The 20,333-nt window shown below is 43.9% G+C and overlaps 1 protein-coding gene across 1 annotated transcript; it reads right to left on the reverse strand.

Annotated features, from left to right (window-relative positions):
• Window positions 1-3,121: 3,121 nt before the first annotated feature.
• Window positions 3,122-18,763, reverse strand: LOC119449994 (nucleoside diphosphate kinase-like). Its single transcript, XM_037713319.2, has 4 exons — window positions 18,475-18,763; window positions 14,122-14,223; window positions 8,390-8,502; window positions 3,122-3,533 (listed from the first exon to the last, which is right to left on the reverse strand). Exons 1-4 carry the CDS (start codon window positions 18,649-18,651, stop codon window positions 3,410-3,412), a joined length of 516 nt encoding a protein of 171 aa, XP_037569247.1. The 5' UTR covers window positions 18,652-18,763; the 3' UTR covers window positions 3,122-3,409.
• Window positions 18,764-20,333: the final 1,570 nt, after the last annotated feature.

Raw genomic sequence — 20,333 nt, forward strand, 5'->3', positions numbered from 1 at the left:
AGTAGTAGTAACTGAGTCTGAGTAGTAGGACAGGGTATTCGAAGACGAAGAAGATGTCTTTGTGCTGGTGATTCTGAAGCTGCTCCGCCGTCTTGTTCAGCGTGTGGTCTCTCGTTCGCGTTGACCCGTGACAATATTCCAACATATAAGCTCTAGGCGAATTAGAGCAGATGGTACTTGCACGAGGGAGACGTGTACGCTAGCGAGTAGTAGAGCAGTCGACAGCTGTCTGATTACATTCGGAAAGGGTATTTTAATTAGGGATAATCCGCAAAAATTGGACAATGCGCGCGCATAGAGGGGGTGAAGTATGGCGGCGCGGGGCACAGGCAAAGCCGGTCGTAACTGTGGCGGGATTAGAGAGCTTTATTTTTGCTTGGTCCGTGATACGTTACAGCGATACGTGAGGACCATTGCGCATGCACGTCGTATACCGAGAATATCTGTGGCCGTGAGCGGATGTCGCGATGCGGATGAACACATCTCGAGTGGCGTTCGGCCTTCATATCAGCTAAGGAGTCCTGCAGCTTCCGCAGTGCTGCGAACAACTTGTGAGATGAAGTATATGCGGGGCGTGACGTGTATAAAAAGCGGTACGGAGCAGAGGCGCAGATATGATTCGAGTCAGAGTAATATAAACGACATCCCGCTCAGCTGAAGCGAGCACGCACAGTATGTCTCTATTGAAGACGAAGTCTCTGGACGAAAAGCCGGGTCCATCGCATCACTTTACCGAAGCCGAGAAGGCTGAGGCTCGGTCTTGTAGCTCGCGCCTATCGGCAATAGGAGAGGGACAACAACGATGGCTGTTGCACTTAAGCTATTAAATAATTGTTGTTTGCCGTCGCTGTGCAACACTGTACAACACCCGAAACCCTCTCCCCGTCGGTGCGCCACTGGCTTCTCGTGTAGTTAGCAGAGTCGCTTCCTACAAGACTGCCGATCCGGGCCTCTCGCTAACCCGAGCAAGAGGCGACAGTGGAGGATGCAAAAGTTCGGATTAACCGAATTCGCTGTTCGTGTTAAGCGATTTTTTTGCATTCGGTCTATGAAAAACCGACGAACTGTCCACAAACCGCTCCGTATACAAGCGAAAAATCGCCTTAACCGGTTTTGTCGTTTATGAGAGTACGTGATTTTTCTTATCAGTCCGCCTTCATTTCTAACATCGCCCTGAGTGAGGGACAAGCTCTGTGATCTCTCTTTCACTAGTTACCTTCAATATGTTTCTTACTGCAAGAAAATTCTGTGACTTTCAAGCGACGACAGTTGAATTCCGCCAGCGAAACGCCATCCAAATCCACTCGAGTAAACCGCGGGGTTTTCGCGCCACCTATGAGATAACCCCAGGACCACGCTGCTGACCTCTGAGAGAACCGCCGCAACAATAACTTGTCGAGAGCCAGCTTGCGCTATCTAGTGCTTGCTCCATGAAACAAATTGAAGGTCGGTCGTTGGGTCGGCTCCTGCCTCCGAGATTGCCGCTATTGCGCGCGCGCGCGCGTGCGTATTCTCTGGCGTATGTGTGAGTACGTGCGAGTCTTAGTAATGGTTTGTGTTTCTAGAAATATTACTTGTCATACGACCTACCGACTCGGCCGATAACTGCTCTTGTAGAAACACCAAACATCTACTTCTATTCCTTCCTTCTTCATGCACATTTCTCGTACCCACGTTAGGGCTTTTACATGACGTGATTTACTCACTGTGGAACAAATTTCATGCACTGCGCTGTCGGTACGGTGGGGCCAGTGCCGTGGAATCTAAACGTATTCCATATAAGAAGTGGTTTCCCCAATCGCTGTGCCACTGGTTTATACGGCGCCGTCACGCGCATTTTCCCGTCTTCGTACCTATTTAAGCAGTACGTTCATTGGCAATTCATTGGTTTCCCGTCGGAAGCCGTTGAGCCAACTGAGCTCAGTAATACGTCGGGGACGTAAGCCAAGAGGAAACTTCGGCCGACGCGATGTTTCGATGTAGCGCAAGCCTGGTAGCAAGAACTCCGTAACTCATCAATGAAAAACTATATCGCAATTCTGTAAAATGCATCTAATAGTACATCTAAAGCGGACAATTTGATTAATATACATGGCTCTCAGATACATCACTAATATGCGGGTAGGAATTTTCCAAAACCTTCGTAAACATTGCAACAAATTCACGTAAGATATAAATTATCTATAAAATTTGTCCGGCTTTGGATGTTCTGACAGATGCAAAACTTCAATATCTATATTTGGTGAAGAGTTACGGACTTGTACACTTCGTGCTTCTATTTTTTTTTTTTTTTCAAGCTTACCAATTTTCGACAATTTCGTTAAAAATACCACGGCCATAAATCAAAATTTCGCTTCCAACAATCGCTAGAACTTACCTTCTCTCTAATGCACTAAATTTCATTAAAATCGTCCTGGGGGTTACCTTAGAAAATAATTTCTGCGTTTTAAATGTATTTGAATAGGCGGAGTCGGAGTTCGGGCCGAGCTAAAGCTCCCTCGGCGGCCGCGGTGTAGCCGACCGCAGCGACCAATATCAGCCGCGTATTGGAATGTGCTTTATCACGAAAAAAAAAAAAAAAGCGCCCAGAAAAGAGTGAGGTTCATGGCTTCTGCTGGAAAAAAAGCGCTTGAGAGAAAGGCGACTTCGCGCTCCGCTTGCGAGCTCCACGCACCGCGTACGACAGCAAACGGTGCTGCTGTGAACATCTCAGCCAAGCCCGAGGGGTAGTTCAGGAAGCACGTACGTCCAGCGTTTCTTCAGTGTGTGCGGGTCGGGCACGTTTGGTGCCGACTTGCGCCATGCTCGTTTCGCCATAGGTGCGCCTTTGAAAGCGCGCTACGACACGACAGTGGTACCCGTAGCGCCATCTGTGGCGCGAGCTACTGCTCCGAGATGGCCTCTGAGATCACCGGCGTTCTTCTAAAGTGCCGCAACCTCCTCCCCTCTCCCCTCCCCTTCCCCTCCCCTTCCCTCCCTTCCCTCCCCCCCCCCCCCCGCGCAATTCTTGTTTATTTTCTGGTCGTCGTTGTCGTGGTTGTTGTTTTTGTTCATGTCGAATTGTGCATCTACAACTCGGAATATAGTAGAAAATGATGCATACTGCAAGCTTCACTGTAGCAGAAAAATTTTTTTACTAAGAATAAGCAGCTGTGACATAACAAAATATTGTAAAGACACCTTTTCATGGTGTTCCTTTTTATCAGCTACATTGCAGAGCAGCACAATTTTCAGCCGGAAATAAATACATCATTTCCAACAACAGAATAAAACAGCATCAAAAAATGCAAAATAAGCATAAACGTGATAATAGGCTGAAGTCCTCTGACAGAATATTACAAGTTAAATACCGAAAACACAGGTATAAAAATTACTGTAAACACCGGATGAATGTCATAGCAGATATGCCTCAGTTCTCCTTGTTCAGCCAATCGTCCAACTCTTGTTGCCAAGCGATAACCTCAGCACTGCTGAACCATAAATTGATCTCCCTCTTTGAACTCTCCAAGGAGTCACTGCCGTGAACAACGTTTCTGAAATGAACAGATTTAATCACATATTAACAACATCATGCGTTAATGTCTTAATTCAATGAAAATGCAATACACTAACGTACACAGTCATTCTTCCTATTATTTACACCTACAATAACCTGGATTATCAAGGTTGCATCTGGTACAATGAAAGCCTATAAAGCCTTGTTTCAGTAATTTGTTATTTAATGATGCACAAGCCATAAGGACTACAACACTCTTGCTGCTGGTCTATCACACTGTATATTGCAGACTTGTACAAGTTGCAGAAAAAAAAGTAGCCGATTACAATTGCAATCACTTCATTCAAAAATGTGATTTCAGTGACCAATTACTGCCCTTCAAATGTACGAGGTCTGTTAGAAAAGTATCTGACCTTATTTCTTTTTGAGAACAAATGATGGATATGAAACAAGCGCGCTTGCATCAGCCGACCTTGAACCTTCGTGCGCATACGCTAATTTTTCCCGCCTACCGCGTCAATCGCTGGGACGCAGCATTTGAGTGAGGTAGTGCGCAGTGCTCTCGTCGGTTTTTTTATTGCAAGGAAAATGACGGAGCGACTGGAGCAGCGCTACTGCATCAAATTTTGCCAGAAACTGGGTGACAGCCAAGTGGAAACCATTCGGAAGATTCAAACGGCTTTCGGTGATCATGCTATGAGCAGCACACAGATTAAGGAGTGGTACAACCGGTTTAAAGACGGCCGGACATCGGTGGAAAGCGAGCCACGCTCCGGTCCGCCATCAACATGCCGAAATGACCAGGTCATTGCCGAAGTGAACGCTGTGGTGATGCAGGACCGTCGTGTTACTATCCGAGAAATTGCGGAAGAGGTAGGCATCAGCACTTTTTCTGCACATTCCATTATGACCGAAGATTTGGCCATGAAGAGAGTTGCGGAGAAATTCATGCCGAAGCTGCTCACGGTGGAGCAAAAGCAACTTTGTGTTGAAGTCTCACAGGACATGCTGGATTCCACAAACAGTGACCCTGACTTCATGAACACCATAATCACTGGTGACGAGTCTTGGGCGTACGGGTACGACCCGGAAACCAAATCCCAGTCATCACAGTGGAAGCATTCCACGTCACCAAGACCAAAGAAGGCCCGCCAAGTGCGCAGCAACGTCAAAGTGATGCTGACTGCTTTCTTTGACTCCCACAGTGTGGTACACCACGAGTACACACCACAGGGTCAAACAATCACCAAAGAGTACTACAGGGATGTCCTCCGTCACCTACGTGTTGCTGTGCGGCGCAATAGACCAGAGTTGTGGTCAACAGGAAATTGGCACATAGATCATGACAATGCTCCTGCACATTCCTCGCACTTGATTCAGACTTTTTTGCCAAAAAACCAGACTCCTGTAATTCAACAGGCTCCTTACTCTCCTGATATGGCCCCCTGCGACTTCTGGCTGTTTCCCAAAATCAAGAGGCCATTGTAAGGAGCGTGATTTCAGATAAGAGAGGACATTATGACTGCAACGACAGCTGAGCTAAACTCCATTCCGAAAGAGGCCTTCTCGGAATGCTTCCAACAATGGCAGCACCGCTGGGAGAAGTGTGTGGAGTCCCAAGGAGACTACTTTGAGGGTGATTAGGTTTCCAACGCTCCAGTTATGCCTGTTTTTTTTCTTCGGCCAAAGGTTGGATACTTTTCTAACAGACCTCGTATGTGAGGGGAATTATTAAAATGTAATTGATTACTTCCACGATTACTATTTTTTTATCAAGACTGCTTGAGACTACGTGCTATCCTCTTCCTCCTCACTAGGAGAGCCGAAGCATTGTTGTCTTTGAAATTCTGGTCATGATAGACTTCCTCTTCGTGGAGAGTGTGTCGGTGTAAAAGTCCAGATAACACGCTTCAGGACTGAAAGTAAAGTTCTGCTGAGGGCAGTATAAATGGTGAAACGTACTAGCCCCGAGACTAGAGTTATAGTAACTTTACCCAACACCTTAGAGTGGTGCCCTCTCGCATGTGACGTCAGTGGGGTGAGTCCGCTGCCAAGTGCTACGTGTGTTAAGAGATTTGTACTCACTGGTGTTCTTTTGTTGTGTTTGTCTGGTTCTTTTGTTTGTATCATGAATTGAGATACTCCAGACGCTCTGCCGTAAGAACGAAACGGCGCTTCCCTCCGCCGACGGCTTCCCCGTACCCGACACTCTCCTCAAATTTACGACTTTGGTTGGGCTTGCCGGGAGGGACGTCTCGGGTAGGAGGCGGGGGGCTATGGGAAGCTGCGAGAGCGGACGGAGGCAGAAGGACTCGGAGGAGCTTGTGCGCAAGCATCTTATAACGGACATTCTGACGACGGACATTTTTTGTGAATAGCGACGCAAGAATGCGTTTGGGAAGCAGTCAGGGCCACAGGACTTGGTTAAAAGATGTTAAAGGAAGTGTTCTTATTTGTATAACTGTAACTTCAAAAATAAACGACAGTATATCCTCAAACGACAGTGCCTTCCTGAGCGATCATCAACGACAACGATTAAGTATTAGAACAACGTGAAGGCAACTTGACGCTGATGGCTGACCTGCTCTGCTCAAGTTTTTCAAAGGTGAATCTGCGGAATGTTCCAGGAGACTATCCCCTGCAAAAATCAAGCGAGGTCACTGTCGTCATCACACTTATTGTGGATTGCTCCAGACATCATCGGTGTGTACATGCGTGTGTACATGCGCGTGTACGACGATGGTTTCTCGTCATTGCTGTTCCTTTGTCGTGGCGCACTCATAATGATTTGTCGACCCTTTTTTGACGATGAACTGCAGCATTTGGCCTTCAGCTACTGTGTCAGTATTGTAATACTGTGTTTGTCTGTCTAGCGTGTGCTGTGTGTTCGGTTACCCACTCCGTTGGCCACAGGCATTCCAATTTTGTTGCTGCCCAGCACGTTAAACATATCACAAAACACGTTTGATGTCATTCTGAGGAAACTAGGTGGTCACTGAGGTGTGTTAATGCATGCACTGCTTTAGCGGCATTGCAGCAAACTGCTGTCTGGAACACCTGATAGAAGGATGAAAAAATTAGTGCGCAACAGAAAGTTACATACTCTTGTGCTACAGTGCTGAACTCCGCAAGATAATTTTAATAACCGTATTTATTCGATTATAAGGTGGTCACGAATATAAGGCAAGAGTGTCAGTTGGAGGACACAAGAAAAAAAAATATCGCCTTATAGTGTGGCTTCACGGCATTGCGGCACGCGCTGCCATAAAGCCACACTACACAGCGAAATTCGCACTGCCGTGAAGCCACACCTGAAGGCAAAATTCACGTATATGGTGGGGGGGACTTCGAGGTGTTACGGGCCGGGGTTTGGGGAGCCTTCAACAGCGTCTGCTTGGAGCTCAAACCAGGCTGACCATTGGAGAGGGTCCGGCAGGGAAGACGAGGCAACGTAAAAACAAAGAAGTTTAATACATGGTTACGGGTGAGTGGTGTGCTCCAAAGAAAACATACAAGAAACATTCAGCATGCATGCACTTGCATGCTAGGGCAAAGCAAAAGTGTTCTCCACGTGGCTGCTGGCTGGCTTTCTTATACCCTCCACCATCCGGACACTATCCCCCTCTCCTCTCCCCCACTGCAGGACATGGGGCAAACTAGACGAAGTAGAGATGGTGGGTGACCGTAGCGGGGTGAACGTCCTCAGCGGGGGAGGAAGGGTTGCAGGGCGGCACGACAGGTTTCGTCTCTGACCCTCACGGCTGACACATCTATTCATGTTGACGAACAAGATCGTTAGGCACACCGATTACCATGCGTTTGCACGTGGTCCGAGCATGGCCGCTCAAAATGAATCGGAATTGACTGCACGTGGTCCGGGCATCGCAGCTCTAAGGGAATCGTAACAGAGGCTAAAGATTCTGGGAAAAAAGCCTCACCTTATATTTGAATAAATACGGTAAACTTGATTACTTCCACCGGGGACACATCTCACCCCTTCATGCTTCCCAGAACACAGGCCTTACTGTGCCTGTTATACCAAGGTCATAGCCAGCTGGGATAGGTTGACAGAATAGCTGGGTGGAAGACCAGGCACCATTTTCTGCAGCCATGTCAGAAGGTTATTGCAAACCGCCCTCACCCAAGCTGAAGCCATGGGCAGGCTCGAGAAGGAAGAGTGTGATGGCGGACCGAAACAACCAAAGGGAACAAGGTTTGAGCACGAGACTGTGCAGTACTTGCGTTGGTGTCTTTGTTGATGAATGTCTTTGTTGTGGAGAGGGTATTTATTGAATACACGAGGAGGAGACAAATGGAGATGATAAGGTAGACAGGTCGTAAGGAGAGGAGATAAAAGATAGTAATGAGAGGAGATAAAAGATAAACACATTAAAGCTGTTACCTTTTACTGTAGTGAGTATCATCTAGGTTATATCTTCAATGTGCCCCCCCCCCCCCCCCCGTGTAGAGTTAAAGAAGAACTAAAAGTTATCTGCAATGTTAACTTTCAATGCCTAAACTAAAAAAAAAAATTATGGCGTGTTACGTGCTAAAACCACGATCTGATTATGAGGCACGCTGTAGTGGGGGACTCCAAAATAACTTCAACCACCTGAGGTTCTTTAACGTCCACCTAAATCTAAGATGCCACGCACACAATGCATGTGCACTCTCTGTCGTGAAATAATAGTGCACGGAAAGGTGCACCTAAGCCTGTCTTCAGCAGTGGGCCTTATGAGGACACCTAAACACTCTTCACAAACCTGTTAAGAAACTCTAACAAAAACTTTTTAACGATTGCAGCAATTACTTCCTAAGGTGACACAGAAGATGGCCAAGAAGATGGTGATGATAACGGCAATCGGAATTTTGTAAGACAAAATGTCACCTTACCTGCCAGTTGCAATTCCATAGTCGCCTCTTATGGTACCAGGGCTCGATTTCAAAGGGTCTGTGGCACCAATGATATCTCGTGCTCTTTTGACAATGTCTTTGCCTTCCCAAACCTGGAGAAGAAAATGAAGGTTATTTTCCAATTCGCATCAACTACCAAACCAGGACTTCTTGACATGCACTGTCATGAGCATAAAAAAAAAATTTTGAGGAGTTTTTTTTACACATTATCAATAGCACCGCACAGTTTCAGCTACAAATATCATTCACAAAAGCAGAAGAGTGCTATTTGTTGTCGCATCGCACTGTTATGCAGATGACACCAATGCGAAGTGGTCAGGTCGAATAAGTACGTGTCAAATGCCGTCTTCGCCACATCAACTCCTGCAGTTCAATGAAGTAACATACTTGTTCATACTTCAGATTGAACAACCTACCAAAACAATGTGTAGCATTAGTCACGTCTGTTAGGCCCCGACATCTTAAAGGGACTGTCTACCCTCAGAACATGACTATCGATTGTTGTGGGAATGAGAAGATTGTGTACCACATTGACTGAAACGAGCACGCTTGTATCCCATAAAGAAGAAATTGTATTTTTCATTTGGCTCTGAAAGTGGTGCAAAAATTACATGGGGCGTCGCTTGATGGTGAAACAGTGCAACCAATCTGTATACCATCACGTAACCAAAAACCCGTGCTGGGGTAGTTATATTGCTTGGCTACATTACTGTATTGCCCGAAACAGTATTTTATGTGCTTCTGCTAACTTTTCTTTGTGTGAGACAGCAATTCCTTTCTTGTTTCCAGTAAGTTCACATTGAAAAGTTGCGCTGTCTTCGTGAATATGAACGGAGTGGTGCATCAATGGGTTCTCAAGTAATGTCCTCTTGACATGATAATGCACAACAGTGCGAGTAGCGTTGTGGGACTGGTGCGAGGGTCACTGTCTTTTTCAAGATGTTGAAAGTGCATTGCACTTTTAAGGCGTGCTGGCATCGTCACAACACCAGTGTAGGCATTTCTTACCACAATATGCCTGCTTAACCATCTCTCAAAAGGCTTGGATTGACTAATCAGACTGTGCCTGTAGGAAACACATTAATAGATTACTATATATTGACCCTTTTCGCGGCGATCCCGTGGGCGCTGCCATGTTTGATCACGTGGTGACGCGTCCATTGCTTGCCTCAACTGCCTCCATTGCCTCCTTGTTTACAATGGAAGTGTATGACGCCGGCGCGGCTTAGAAAACCTCTGTTTTCGGAGATATCGTAGACGGTGACTAGATGGACGACACAAAGCTTTGACCACAGCTTCAGAGAACATGCAAAAGCGCTTTTGGAGCTGATTAAGCTATGTCCAAACGGCGCAAGCAGCGTATATGGTGCTTGTTCTAAAAGCGGGGTTAGATATGTATTCCAAGCTATCCAAGCTTTCCGATTATGAATTCAGTCAGGATAAGTGTGTTCTGCTCTTTGTTCTTTATTCGGCAAACATTTTGAAGCAGTGGCTTGTCAGTTTCTGACTCAGTGAAGTTCCTCGGTGCGGCCACTATCTGATTATTTTCTGCCTAATCGCTCGCGGGTGTGCTCAGTTCCGATATATTTGTTCTTGCTGCGCACGAGGCTTGAAACGTAGCTGTTTTGTAGATTGTGATACCTTGTAGCAAATATATATTGCAGCTAGTAACTCGCTTACTCTTATGGACCGTCACGAAACATTCAGCTTCGACCATTCGTGCGTCATAGGTGTAGTCCGTCATTCATTGAGCGTATACAGTGCGCATACATACAAGTTTGCGCCCATTCACTTATTCTTGATACGTCGGCGATAGAGTGGGCGTAAGTTTTCCTGCCATTTGGGACAGATGTGTATAGATAACGTGCGCGAAACTTACTATGACAGGAAGTGGCACTACTCCCTAGGTCATTGTTTAGCGAGTGGTACTCACTCTTGCCGACATTGTGGGGATGAAGCCCTTTCTTTGAAGGTTAGTGATACAAAGTTGGCGGATGAGCAAATTTCTGTATCCTCGAGGACGGCCGTAAATCTTGAAGTGCCGGTAACACATTCGGACAGTTGCATCAGCGGTCCTTGAACTTGGCCACACAGATTCTTTCTATTCCTTAACATGCCAGTCACTATTTTTGCAGACAATGTCTTAACATGGTTTTTGGCCAACGTCTTAACCTAGTTTTAACTTAGTTTTAACCTAGTCTTAACCTAGTCTTAACCATGGCCAACGCCTGCATCTGCGTAACCAGCGCCGTAGCCAACGCCTGCGTAACCATGGCGAACGTCATAACCTAGTCTTAACCATGGCCAACGTCTTGACCTAGTTTTTGCAGCCAATGGCTTAACATGCCAGCCACTATACTTGCAGCACACGTCTTCAATCCACATGATTCAATCTAGCATGATTGGAGCACAGTGTGTTAGCGAAAACTCAGTTGCATTGCCGGCAGCTGATCGCACAGAAGCAAGGTAGAAGCGGTAATGGTTTCGTATTCGTGCGCGGTCGCCGAGGAGAGATATGGCGCGCTGCCATGAGCGCCATCTCGTTTCTCTAAAACAAACTGCTCCGCGAAAAGGGTCAATAGGTGACAAAAAAAATTATGACTTATGCAATTGATTACGGTAATATCCTGGAAGATGCCCGCCCCCATTTTTTTGTATGCTTTGCTATTTTTTATAAAGTACCAAAAGATAGCCCACTTCTTTTAATCCCTATGGAATAGGGAGGGGGGGGGGGGGGGGCGCCGCTTCAACCACCACCAATGGTGATCATGGCAAAAACGGGATTAGCTAGCTACTGCCAGAGATAAGGAACAACGCTGACTGGGAAGGAGAATCATCTTTGAGTCATCTTCCTTTGCTGCAATGGTGACCTTGGCAGAAGCTAGGTACCACAGGAGATAAGTGAACAACCCTGAACAATCCCCGAACTTAAAAAACTTGGTCACTTAATCTTTTGTCGCGGAGCAGCAAGGACGTCAGCATGCGACAGAGCTTCACAATGGAAGAGAAAGTGGAGGCAGTCCAATGGTGCCGGAAGACCGGCAGCAACGTGAGCAAGACCGACCGTCAATCTGGAGTGGACCACAAGAAAGTGAAGCTATGGAACTCGACCTACGAAACTCTGCTGCAGCAATGCCATGGAAAAGGTAGATTCGAGCAACCCATGAACAACAGAAGGCCTGTATTTTCTGAGGAGGTTGATCATGGACTCTTCCAGTTCTTCCAAGAAGAAAGTAGTAAGTAGGAAGGGTCGTAAGTAGCTGTCTGCACTAAGAGAAAGCGTTGAAGCTTACGTCAGAAGTGAAGTTGAGAAATTTCAAGACCTCTCACCAGTACCTGTCACAGTGAGCTCAACGAGTTCCATGAGCAACTGGCGTCGGTGGTTTCCACTCCCGCTTCCTTACTACTGACCATGTCTGACCATGTGCGGGATGAGATCATAAACATTTTCTTCGACAGTGACAGTGACTGTCCTTTTGAAAGTTTTGAGGAATACTGACAAGGGCATATAAACAAACCTTAACAACCTTTGCTACAATGTTTTTCTCTCTCTCTTTTTTTTTTCTCAGTTTTATTGGTGGTACACCTTTTCTTGGTGGGCTATCAGGATATTACGGCACATGATGAGGGCAAGCATTAGAGCCATAATGTCAGTGTTTTACACAAAGCAACCGTTTCTGCAGAAACCTGATATGCTTCCAGTTTCTCACTTTTACCAGCATGGCATTTCCATCACGTCCAGTAATCAGTGCTGTGGGCGTCCATACACAGTTTTAGGAGGAGACTAAGCAGATTTACCTTTACTTGCTTTCTAAGAATTTCTACTCATTTCCCAAAGAAACCGCGGCACATTTAGACACTTCAAATGATAGGCCTTCTATTGTGCAACAAAATAAGAGGTCCCTGAAGAACAGCAGACAGACCCTTTAAAAGTTGCACAATGGTAGTAATCATCATCATCATCAGCCTATATTTATGTCCACTGCAGGACGAAGGCCTCTCCCTGTGAAAACGGTAGTAATGTAGGAGTTAAAATGCTTTCAATGAAGTAACATACTTGTTCATACTTTAGATGGAATAACCTAGCAGAACATAGCGTAAACGTTGGCCATGTCTGTTAGCTAGGTCCTGACTTTTTAGAAGTTGCAGAATGGTAGCGATGCAAGAGTTAAAAACACTTGGATACACAACACAGCATCCAAGCATTTGTTTCGTGCACTTATCTGAAAAACTTGGCAGGCGCTTCAGCTTGCCTTTAAGAGTAGAATGTGATAGCATTCAAAGATCCCTGACTGCTTCTCACGCTTCCCGGCAACTGCAGCTTATGTAGCTGTAATGTTTACTGGGAAACGCTGGTAGCAAGCGCTATGCACGAAGGCGAGTGTTCTGGTTCTCTTTTTTTTTTGTCATTTCCCCGCGCGGCCGGCGCCACCGCTGCCACAGCGCCATGCTATGATTGGTAACAAGCATGGGACGCGCGCTGCTCTGTGATTGGTAGAAATGCGGCAGCTGGAAAAGCGGTTTGTGTTTGAGTTTCCACCGTAAGAGAATTATGTTTTCTCGTATATTCAAATTACAATCCAACACTATGATGTCTGTAGGTTGTGTATAAGTCGTACTTTACAAATTTTCTGACCCAATTTACTTTGAGAAACTCAATTAGTTCAGTTACGCCTATGCGCCATGTGGAGGGCCTGTGTGGTTCGAGATGCGTGGTTTGCGTGGTTCAGGATGATTTTTCTCATACAGACAACGCTTCCGACGCCGGATTTTCTGCGACACGGGGCCCTTAACGCTGTCGCGTTAAAATAGAAAGGTCATTTGCAAAGTCAACTGTCACAGACATCTGACCGTACTGCATTGATGCAATTGCCAGCAACTGCAACTGCCGGCAACTTTTGCAAGGCCATGTTCGCCTGCAGCATGCAACACTTCCCCTTCTTCTATGAACCCCCAAGATTTAAACTAACAGCTAAGAATGGGCTGCTACAAAAAAGAATATGGTTCAACGCTTAGCACACTAAAATAATCTGCAGACTTCAGCAGTTCCTCTGACTCTGAACTCTTTTACTGCAACTGCAGCAGGCTCATACAGCGGACACCACCATCTTAAGAACCACACCTATTTGATGCACACAACATTATCCTTATCCGCTACAGCATTGCCTGTTGTTCCTGCAAATTAAATGCATGTTTTTCACCACTCTCACAGTCTGTGTGACACACAAAACTCCCACAAAAATTACCATGCCCCAAAGCTGCATGCTAACTCAGTGGTTAGCGTCTCCCAATTGGACATTGCAATGGAAATACAAGTTTGAATCCCAGCAGCAATGGTGGACAAACTTTTGTTTTTATTTGCCCTATGGCTAAGGTGAAGCTTAGAGTAAGTACTTGCTCAGTAAAGTGTATGCTATTGGGGCTAAAAGTAGATGGAAGATAAAACTTTCTTGAAACTCTCGTTGCCTAATCATTTTCCATCCAAGCTTTTTGAGTACACCCATCATAGCATGTTAGGCCTGTACTAATGTGGCTAAGTATGACCATATGAAAATTGTCTTAATCAGCAGTATTTAACATTTCATAAGAAAGAATGCACATATTTCATCCATCCGTGAATGCCACTTAAGATTATGAGGCTCACACATCAATGAGAATTTTAAGAACACATTTGCATACACTAACTTCAAGTAATATTTTCTACGTCTTACCATGATTACAATAGGACCCATCTGCATGTACTTCATGAGAGCAGGAAAAAACGGTCGTTGAGAGAGCTCTTCATAGTGCTTTTTTAAGGTTTCTTCTGTTGCCTGCAAATGTGAAAACAAGCCAGTTTATCAATGGACAAAATAACCACAGTTTTAAGTATCCGAAGAGCTGGCGATTATGAACATAGTGTATTGTTGCTAAGACAGTGATAAATTTATTTCCATCTTTGTTTCAGACACATCTTGGTCTTGGATGACAGGGCAGATCTCTGCCTGACCATGGCCTTGACACTCGTACATTGCTTATGTGGTAATGGCACATACATGTACTATCGAGGTTACGGACCAAGGGATCTGACAAAAAGCTGAATATCTCTGCAGCCTGGTACTATTCCTATTTCCAGCCTCTACTGGTGTATGCAAACAACATTGTGATGTACAGTTTTACTGGCTACTTTTAAAGGCTGCTCGGACATTTAGCGTTTTCTGAGATCCCGTGGTCCGTACACATTTTTGGTTGATAGTACATAATATTTCACACAATCATACATTTTCAACTTTATAAAATATCTACATTTACGTTATACAATATTTACATTGAAAAATTTTGACAAATGAAAAACAAAAGTACAATTTCACATAGGTTACACTAGAACAATAGTACAACGCCTGCTTTGAACAGGCACATTTTCCTTTTACTTTATGGCACAGGTGAGGAGATATGACTTCAATGCATTTTTAAAACTGCCAAATGATGCAGACTGTTTCACCATTTTGATGAAAGTCCGGTGTGTGTTCAGAAAGTCTGGCATTAAATAATTATGCTGTTTCGGTGCATAGCTGGTCCTGTGTCACGGTATCTTGAGGCAAACATGTGCAAGATTGTTATGTATAACTGCAAAGGTACGCATCATAGAATGCAAGCTCACCTCTTGCATTTTGCACCATATGTACGACATTAAGACAGAATTATTGAGTGACCTTTAAAATACCATGCTTTAGCAAGAATTCTGCTCGCTGCTCAGTTTCTAAAGAATTATTAATCTATCAGTATTTGTTTTGCTTTGTTAAACCCCATATTAATAAGCAGTAATGATGATGAGATTGAATGAGCAAGAAATACAACTGTCTCTTCAGCCATGGCGGAACCAGAAACCTAAGCTTAACTAAAACAGCTAATGATCTGAATATACTAGTATGAATTCCATTCTCGTGTATATCGAGAAAAGATTCCTCAACTATGACAGCTAAGAATTTAAAAACAAACCTGTCCTACCATGCAGCTGTAAAGTTAATACAAATATCAGTACTATCTGCTTTATTTCTAAGCTTAAAGACAATTAATTTATTTTTTCTACATTTTAATGAAGTTGATTAAAACTTGCCAAGTTGTTAATTTATTTATATATTTATTAACTGCTCCTTCCATTTCACCTAAGTTACTGCCAGAAAAAAACAAGCTTGTGTTGTCAGTGTAGAGAATAATGTCAGGGGTAAGTGGAATGTTAACGATGTCATTTAAGTACAAAATGAAAAGTAGTGGACCCAGAATAGAACCTTGAGGGACACCAAACAATATTTTCTTCATCTGAGATTGAAAAGTGTGAACACATGTATACAGCAGCCTGCCAGACAAGTAGCTCTGGATCAAATTTAGCGCAATGCCTCAAAGACCATAAAGTGGAAGTTTACAGAGCAAAATATTGTTTCTCAAAGGCCTTTCTAAAATCTGAAAAAAGGCCCTATAGTATACAACTAGAGCTCCGTGTTTTCGGAGTTTATTTTTCTTGAAATTTGGAGGGTGTTTTTCGGAGTTTATTTTCTGGTGGAAATTCAGAGTTTATCGGAGTTTATTTCATGTAAATCCCCAATTCTCCGAAATTCGGGGTTAAATTTTGCATTATTCTCAATACTAAAAAATCTTAGATGAAATGATATCTGAACACGAAAACATCAGAACACACGAAGCGTATTTGTTGTCTGGAAGGTTTGAACGCACACACACATATACACACAAGCACAAATACTTCAATACAAAACACCTATGTTTGTACGTATTACAACCTTAAAACTTGCTCTAATAGACGCAATCATACTTCACGAGGTTGCGGTCATTGATGGAGGCACGCTCTTTTCGATTTATGATTCTCAGCTTTGAAACTGCCTTTTCAACGTTTGCGCTAGAAGACAGCGCGCAGCGAGAAAGCACTGGTCACTGGACAGTGTGAAGTCTCCAAAGCGACATGGGTTCAACAATATTACTAATTAATTAGCTCTGATAGTTCGCAAAATCACTGATGAGTTGGCTCATGTCGTCAGTTTCAAGAAACACTACCTTAAAAATCGGCGCATAGGTTTCGAACACGCGGGCTAACTCATGCTTCACATTTAGATTCACAATTTGAGCGCTATACCAAAACGATTCACTGGTGTACTGGAGTGCATCGAAAAGGTTCCTCTCAACTGTCTGTCTCCACTTTTCAGCGACAGCAGCGTAGCATCCATGAAGGTCTGCGACAGTCGTCGAGTGGTCATACGTCTCTCGCTCCACGTGCGACAAGCCCTCTGTTAAATGTGCGATGGGTGTGGTCTACGAGATACTGTTGACGTGAGGTAAAGTTTATATCGGCCAAACCGGCCGATGTATCAATGACTGCTTAGAACATACCCTTTCGATATAGAACGGAACGGGGTCATATTGGCCGTTAAAATCGGAGTTTATCGGATAAATCCGAATTGTCAAAAATTGTACCGGCGAGTGTTTATCGGTTTTTTTCGGATTTATCCGAAAACACGGAGCCCTATATACAACCTATTGTCAAAGCTGATGATGTGTAGTGTTTAATGGAGCAAGGGCCAGCTATGGCCAAAGAGCGCCATGACGTATGGTGATGGGTTCTCAAATGTATTATGGATGGAGTGGACAGTGGGTAGCAACAAGGTAGATAAAAGGTGGCTTTAAAGAGGCCTAATACAAGTCGCTGTAAATTGCATAAAATATATGAGTATTAAAATAATGACAAGACTAATGATGTGAGCTATGAGCATAAAAGTGCCGTTACAAAGTGGTGACATAATAAAATACCTGTTGTCAATGTTAAGTGTTTTACTTTTATATCTTCAGCAGGTGCCATCTCAGTTTACTTTTTCTCACAGAAACCATGGTCTTTAACAAATGCTTGTTGTTCATCAAGAAGCCTGGTCAACCTTGTTTTTCTAAGTTCTAAATCCTTTGAAAAAGAAACAGAAAGATAGAGATAGGTCTCAAGTTCTCTATTTCATTAATAGAGTCACCTTTATGAAGCACCATCACTCTGGTGATTTTCATTGTCAGGAAAAATACCTGTAACCAATGCATTATTTCAAATAAGATGTCAGCTAGTCGTATAATCGGTTCTGTTTTCATATAATCATTGCCAGCTGCCATATTCTTATTCAATGACTTCAGTACTATGTATACCTCCTGCTCATTACAAGGAGACAGAAAAATAGCGTCTGTACTCTTAAACAGCACATATTTTCCTGAGTCTGCACTGCCATCAAGCATCTGTGAGGCTGCCCCAGCATTTTAAAGAATGGTCACTAAATTTGGCCACTATATAAAGAAGCATCGCAATATTCAACATTATTAAAAGTGAGAGTACTCAGAATATTCTTTATATTCTGCCATTAAGGCAGCGAACTGTATTCCATATTTTGAGGGGGGCGACTGGATATAGCAGAAAACTGCTTTGTAGAACCCATTTCGAGCTTTCCTAATATTTGAATTCAGCTTATTTCGATTTTTTTTTTTTAATCCTGCCAGTATTGTTAGGTCCTTGGAACGTATGGAATTGTCTAAAACTATCTCGTTCTTTTATTCTTCCGACAACACCATTTTGGTTGGTGTTCTGTTAATAGTCTTTCTCACGTGGTTTTCGTGATTTCTTGTACTTGTCCAGTTGGTGTGAAAGAAAAGTACTATCCTAGACTGTAATCGTAGCAAACCTTTTTTTTTTTTTTTTTTAACAAATTGAGGGGGTAAGGGAGTCAGTGGCTAATCGGGTTACAGCTCAGAGCTCCGTTGTTCCGCCCTACTGAAGTCGCGGGGCACGCGGCCCCAATGCCGCCCATAGCTTCGACCCTTCGGTTTTCTTAATCCGGCCAGGTCGCCAAGCAAACGCTTCTTTTCTGGTTCATGTGAACTACACAGAGCTGTGTTCACGCGAATAAATAGTGCATCGGCACTCCTATCGATATTCTAAACTAGCAACGCATTGCTGACACGTAAGTGGATTTGAAAGCAGAAGATTTCAACCCACAAACATCGCACAGTCCGCGAGCATGCATATAGGAACGAGCTGCTCTACTAACCTGAACGAACTTCATAGCCACTAATTTGAAGCCATTCTGTTCGAACCGGCTGACTACTCTGCCGATCAGGCCTCTCTGCACGCCGTCCGGCTTCACGATAACGAAAGTACGCTCACGGAAGGCCTGCACGGCAGACGACATGGATGCGTATAGAGAGAGGAGTATTCCTACTACCATTTGGCACGGGTGTCTCTTTTTATTGGCGCTATTTTTACACACAAATTAAGCGCTCCGGTCGAAGATCGGAACAGACCACGCGGAAACCGGCGCGGAAGCGTGCGTGCGTGTTCCGTGCGTGCGTGCGAACTGCGCGGAGCCGCGCGGACAGACGAGGTTCCGACACAAAATGTAGTGCATAAGTTTCCGCTACATACAAGTATTACAAATAAGTCCTAGGTTATAATGTTTATTTTCGTCAATTGCATACTTGGTACAAGTCACATAGGCACGCTGTTTAATGCAACAAAATACGTCGAACGAATACGAATACACAGGATGTGGCTTACGATTAAATGAGCTGACACGAGTCTGCGCCAAATTTAGTGAAACAAGCGCGCTTCGTTGGATCTTTTTAGTTATTATTAACTTTCTGTTCGCATACGTATTTAAAAAAAATAAAAGTTTGGTTTCTTCTGGCATTTGGCGAAGGCCGGCTACGAAGTGTTTTGGCTTTGTTTCGCAACATCAGTCGCAGTTCTGGTTTTGGTACAGCGTCTGCACTCGTTTGAAACACGTCTTCAGATATATGTTGACTAGCTGCAAAAGCTATCACATCACAAAATACGGAAAGAAAGTTAAATTCCCTCGCGACTTCACCACGCAACCTGGAATTTAGTTCAGCGATATGGTGGTCGTACGCGGTCCGCGTATCCATTGCACATTTCAGTTCGCAGGCGGATGCAGCGGCTGCGAATAAATGTTGCTTGTAATTAATCGAATTCCGTGCTCCGCAAACTATTACGGTTGAGGATGCATAATACCGTTCGCTGCTCCAATGTACCGACGTGAAATTTTAAGGTTGAATCTCTTTTTTGAGTTTCTTTAAATGCTTCTCAATCAGTCTCACTATCACCTGAATCGGATAAAACACTGGACATTTCGCAACAGCTATGTGCCGTGAGGACAGCCACAAATTTGGAATTACTAAAGCGACAGCAGTAACAATAAACAAACAATTTTTGCCAACAAATTAATCGCGGTGGAGGACGTGAGAAGTTCCGCATTGATTATATATCATGACGATCAACTTCCTAATTAGAAAATTAGTTATAACTTCATGTGACATACTGCGATATTCACGCCGACCAATTTTGAACGCATGTTCATTTGCTAAAACTCCAAAAGCAAGCAGTAAAGTTTTTAATTTAAAATTTTACTATTCCAGTGAAGCGCGCAATTTCGTTGCGAAGTTTTCAATAGTCAACTTCTGTAGCTTGCACATTGTGACTATTATTTCAATAGCTGGAGGATGACGCATAAGCTTTGTCATATTAGTTGGTACAGATAAATGTCATTGTGGTTCTGTGAAAGCATTAGCAGTTTTGATCGATTGTCTGTATACGTTTTACGTAACAATATTGTGTCGTTTTTCGTAGCAAAGACGTACAAAAAAAAAAAAAACGGTTATTCTTTGAAAAGTTTTATTGCTTTACTCCAAATAGATACTGCATCATTTTTCAGTCCCATATATCTGATTAACATTTGGATTATGTGCCCACTTTAGCTACGACACAAGTCACTAACGTTAAGTTCTTTCTTCGTAACTTGCACCTGTTGAAATAAGTGTGTCTTACAGGTTCAAGTTAAGCGCGTAGGTACGTAACAGTATGTAATAACTATACGCCTCCGTACCACGGTCC

The sequence above is a fragment of the Dermacentor silvarum genome, chromosome 4 (genome assembly GCF_013339745.2).
Source record: "Dermacentor silvarum isolate Dsil-2018 chromosome 4, BIME_Dsil_1.4, whole genome shotgun sequence".
In the NCBI taxonomy this organism is placed as follows: domain Eukaryota; kingdom Metazoa; phylum Arthropoda; class Arachnida; order Ixodida; family Ixodidae; genus Dermacentor; species Dermacentor silvarum.

Bases quoted from the DNA above. Each gene is read 5' to 3' on its own strand.
- LOC119449994 (XM_037713319.2), bottom strand. From the start codon at position 18,651: ATGGTAGTAGGAATACTCCTCTCTCTATACGCATCCATGTCGTCTGCC. The intron at 14,224-18,474 runs GTTAGTAGAGCA...TCACATTTGCAG, and splicing joins TGGCTATGAAGTTCGTTCAG to GCAACAGAAGAAACCTTAAA. The intron at 3,534-8,389 runs GTAAGGTGACAT...TGTTCATTTCAG, and splicing joins TATGGAATTGCAACTGGCAG to AAACGTTGTTCACGGCAGTG.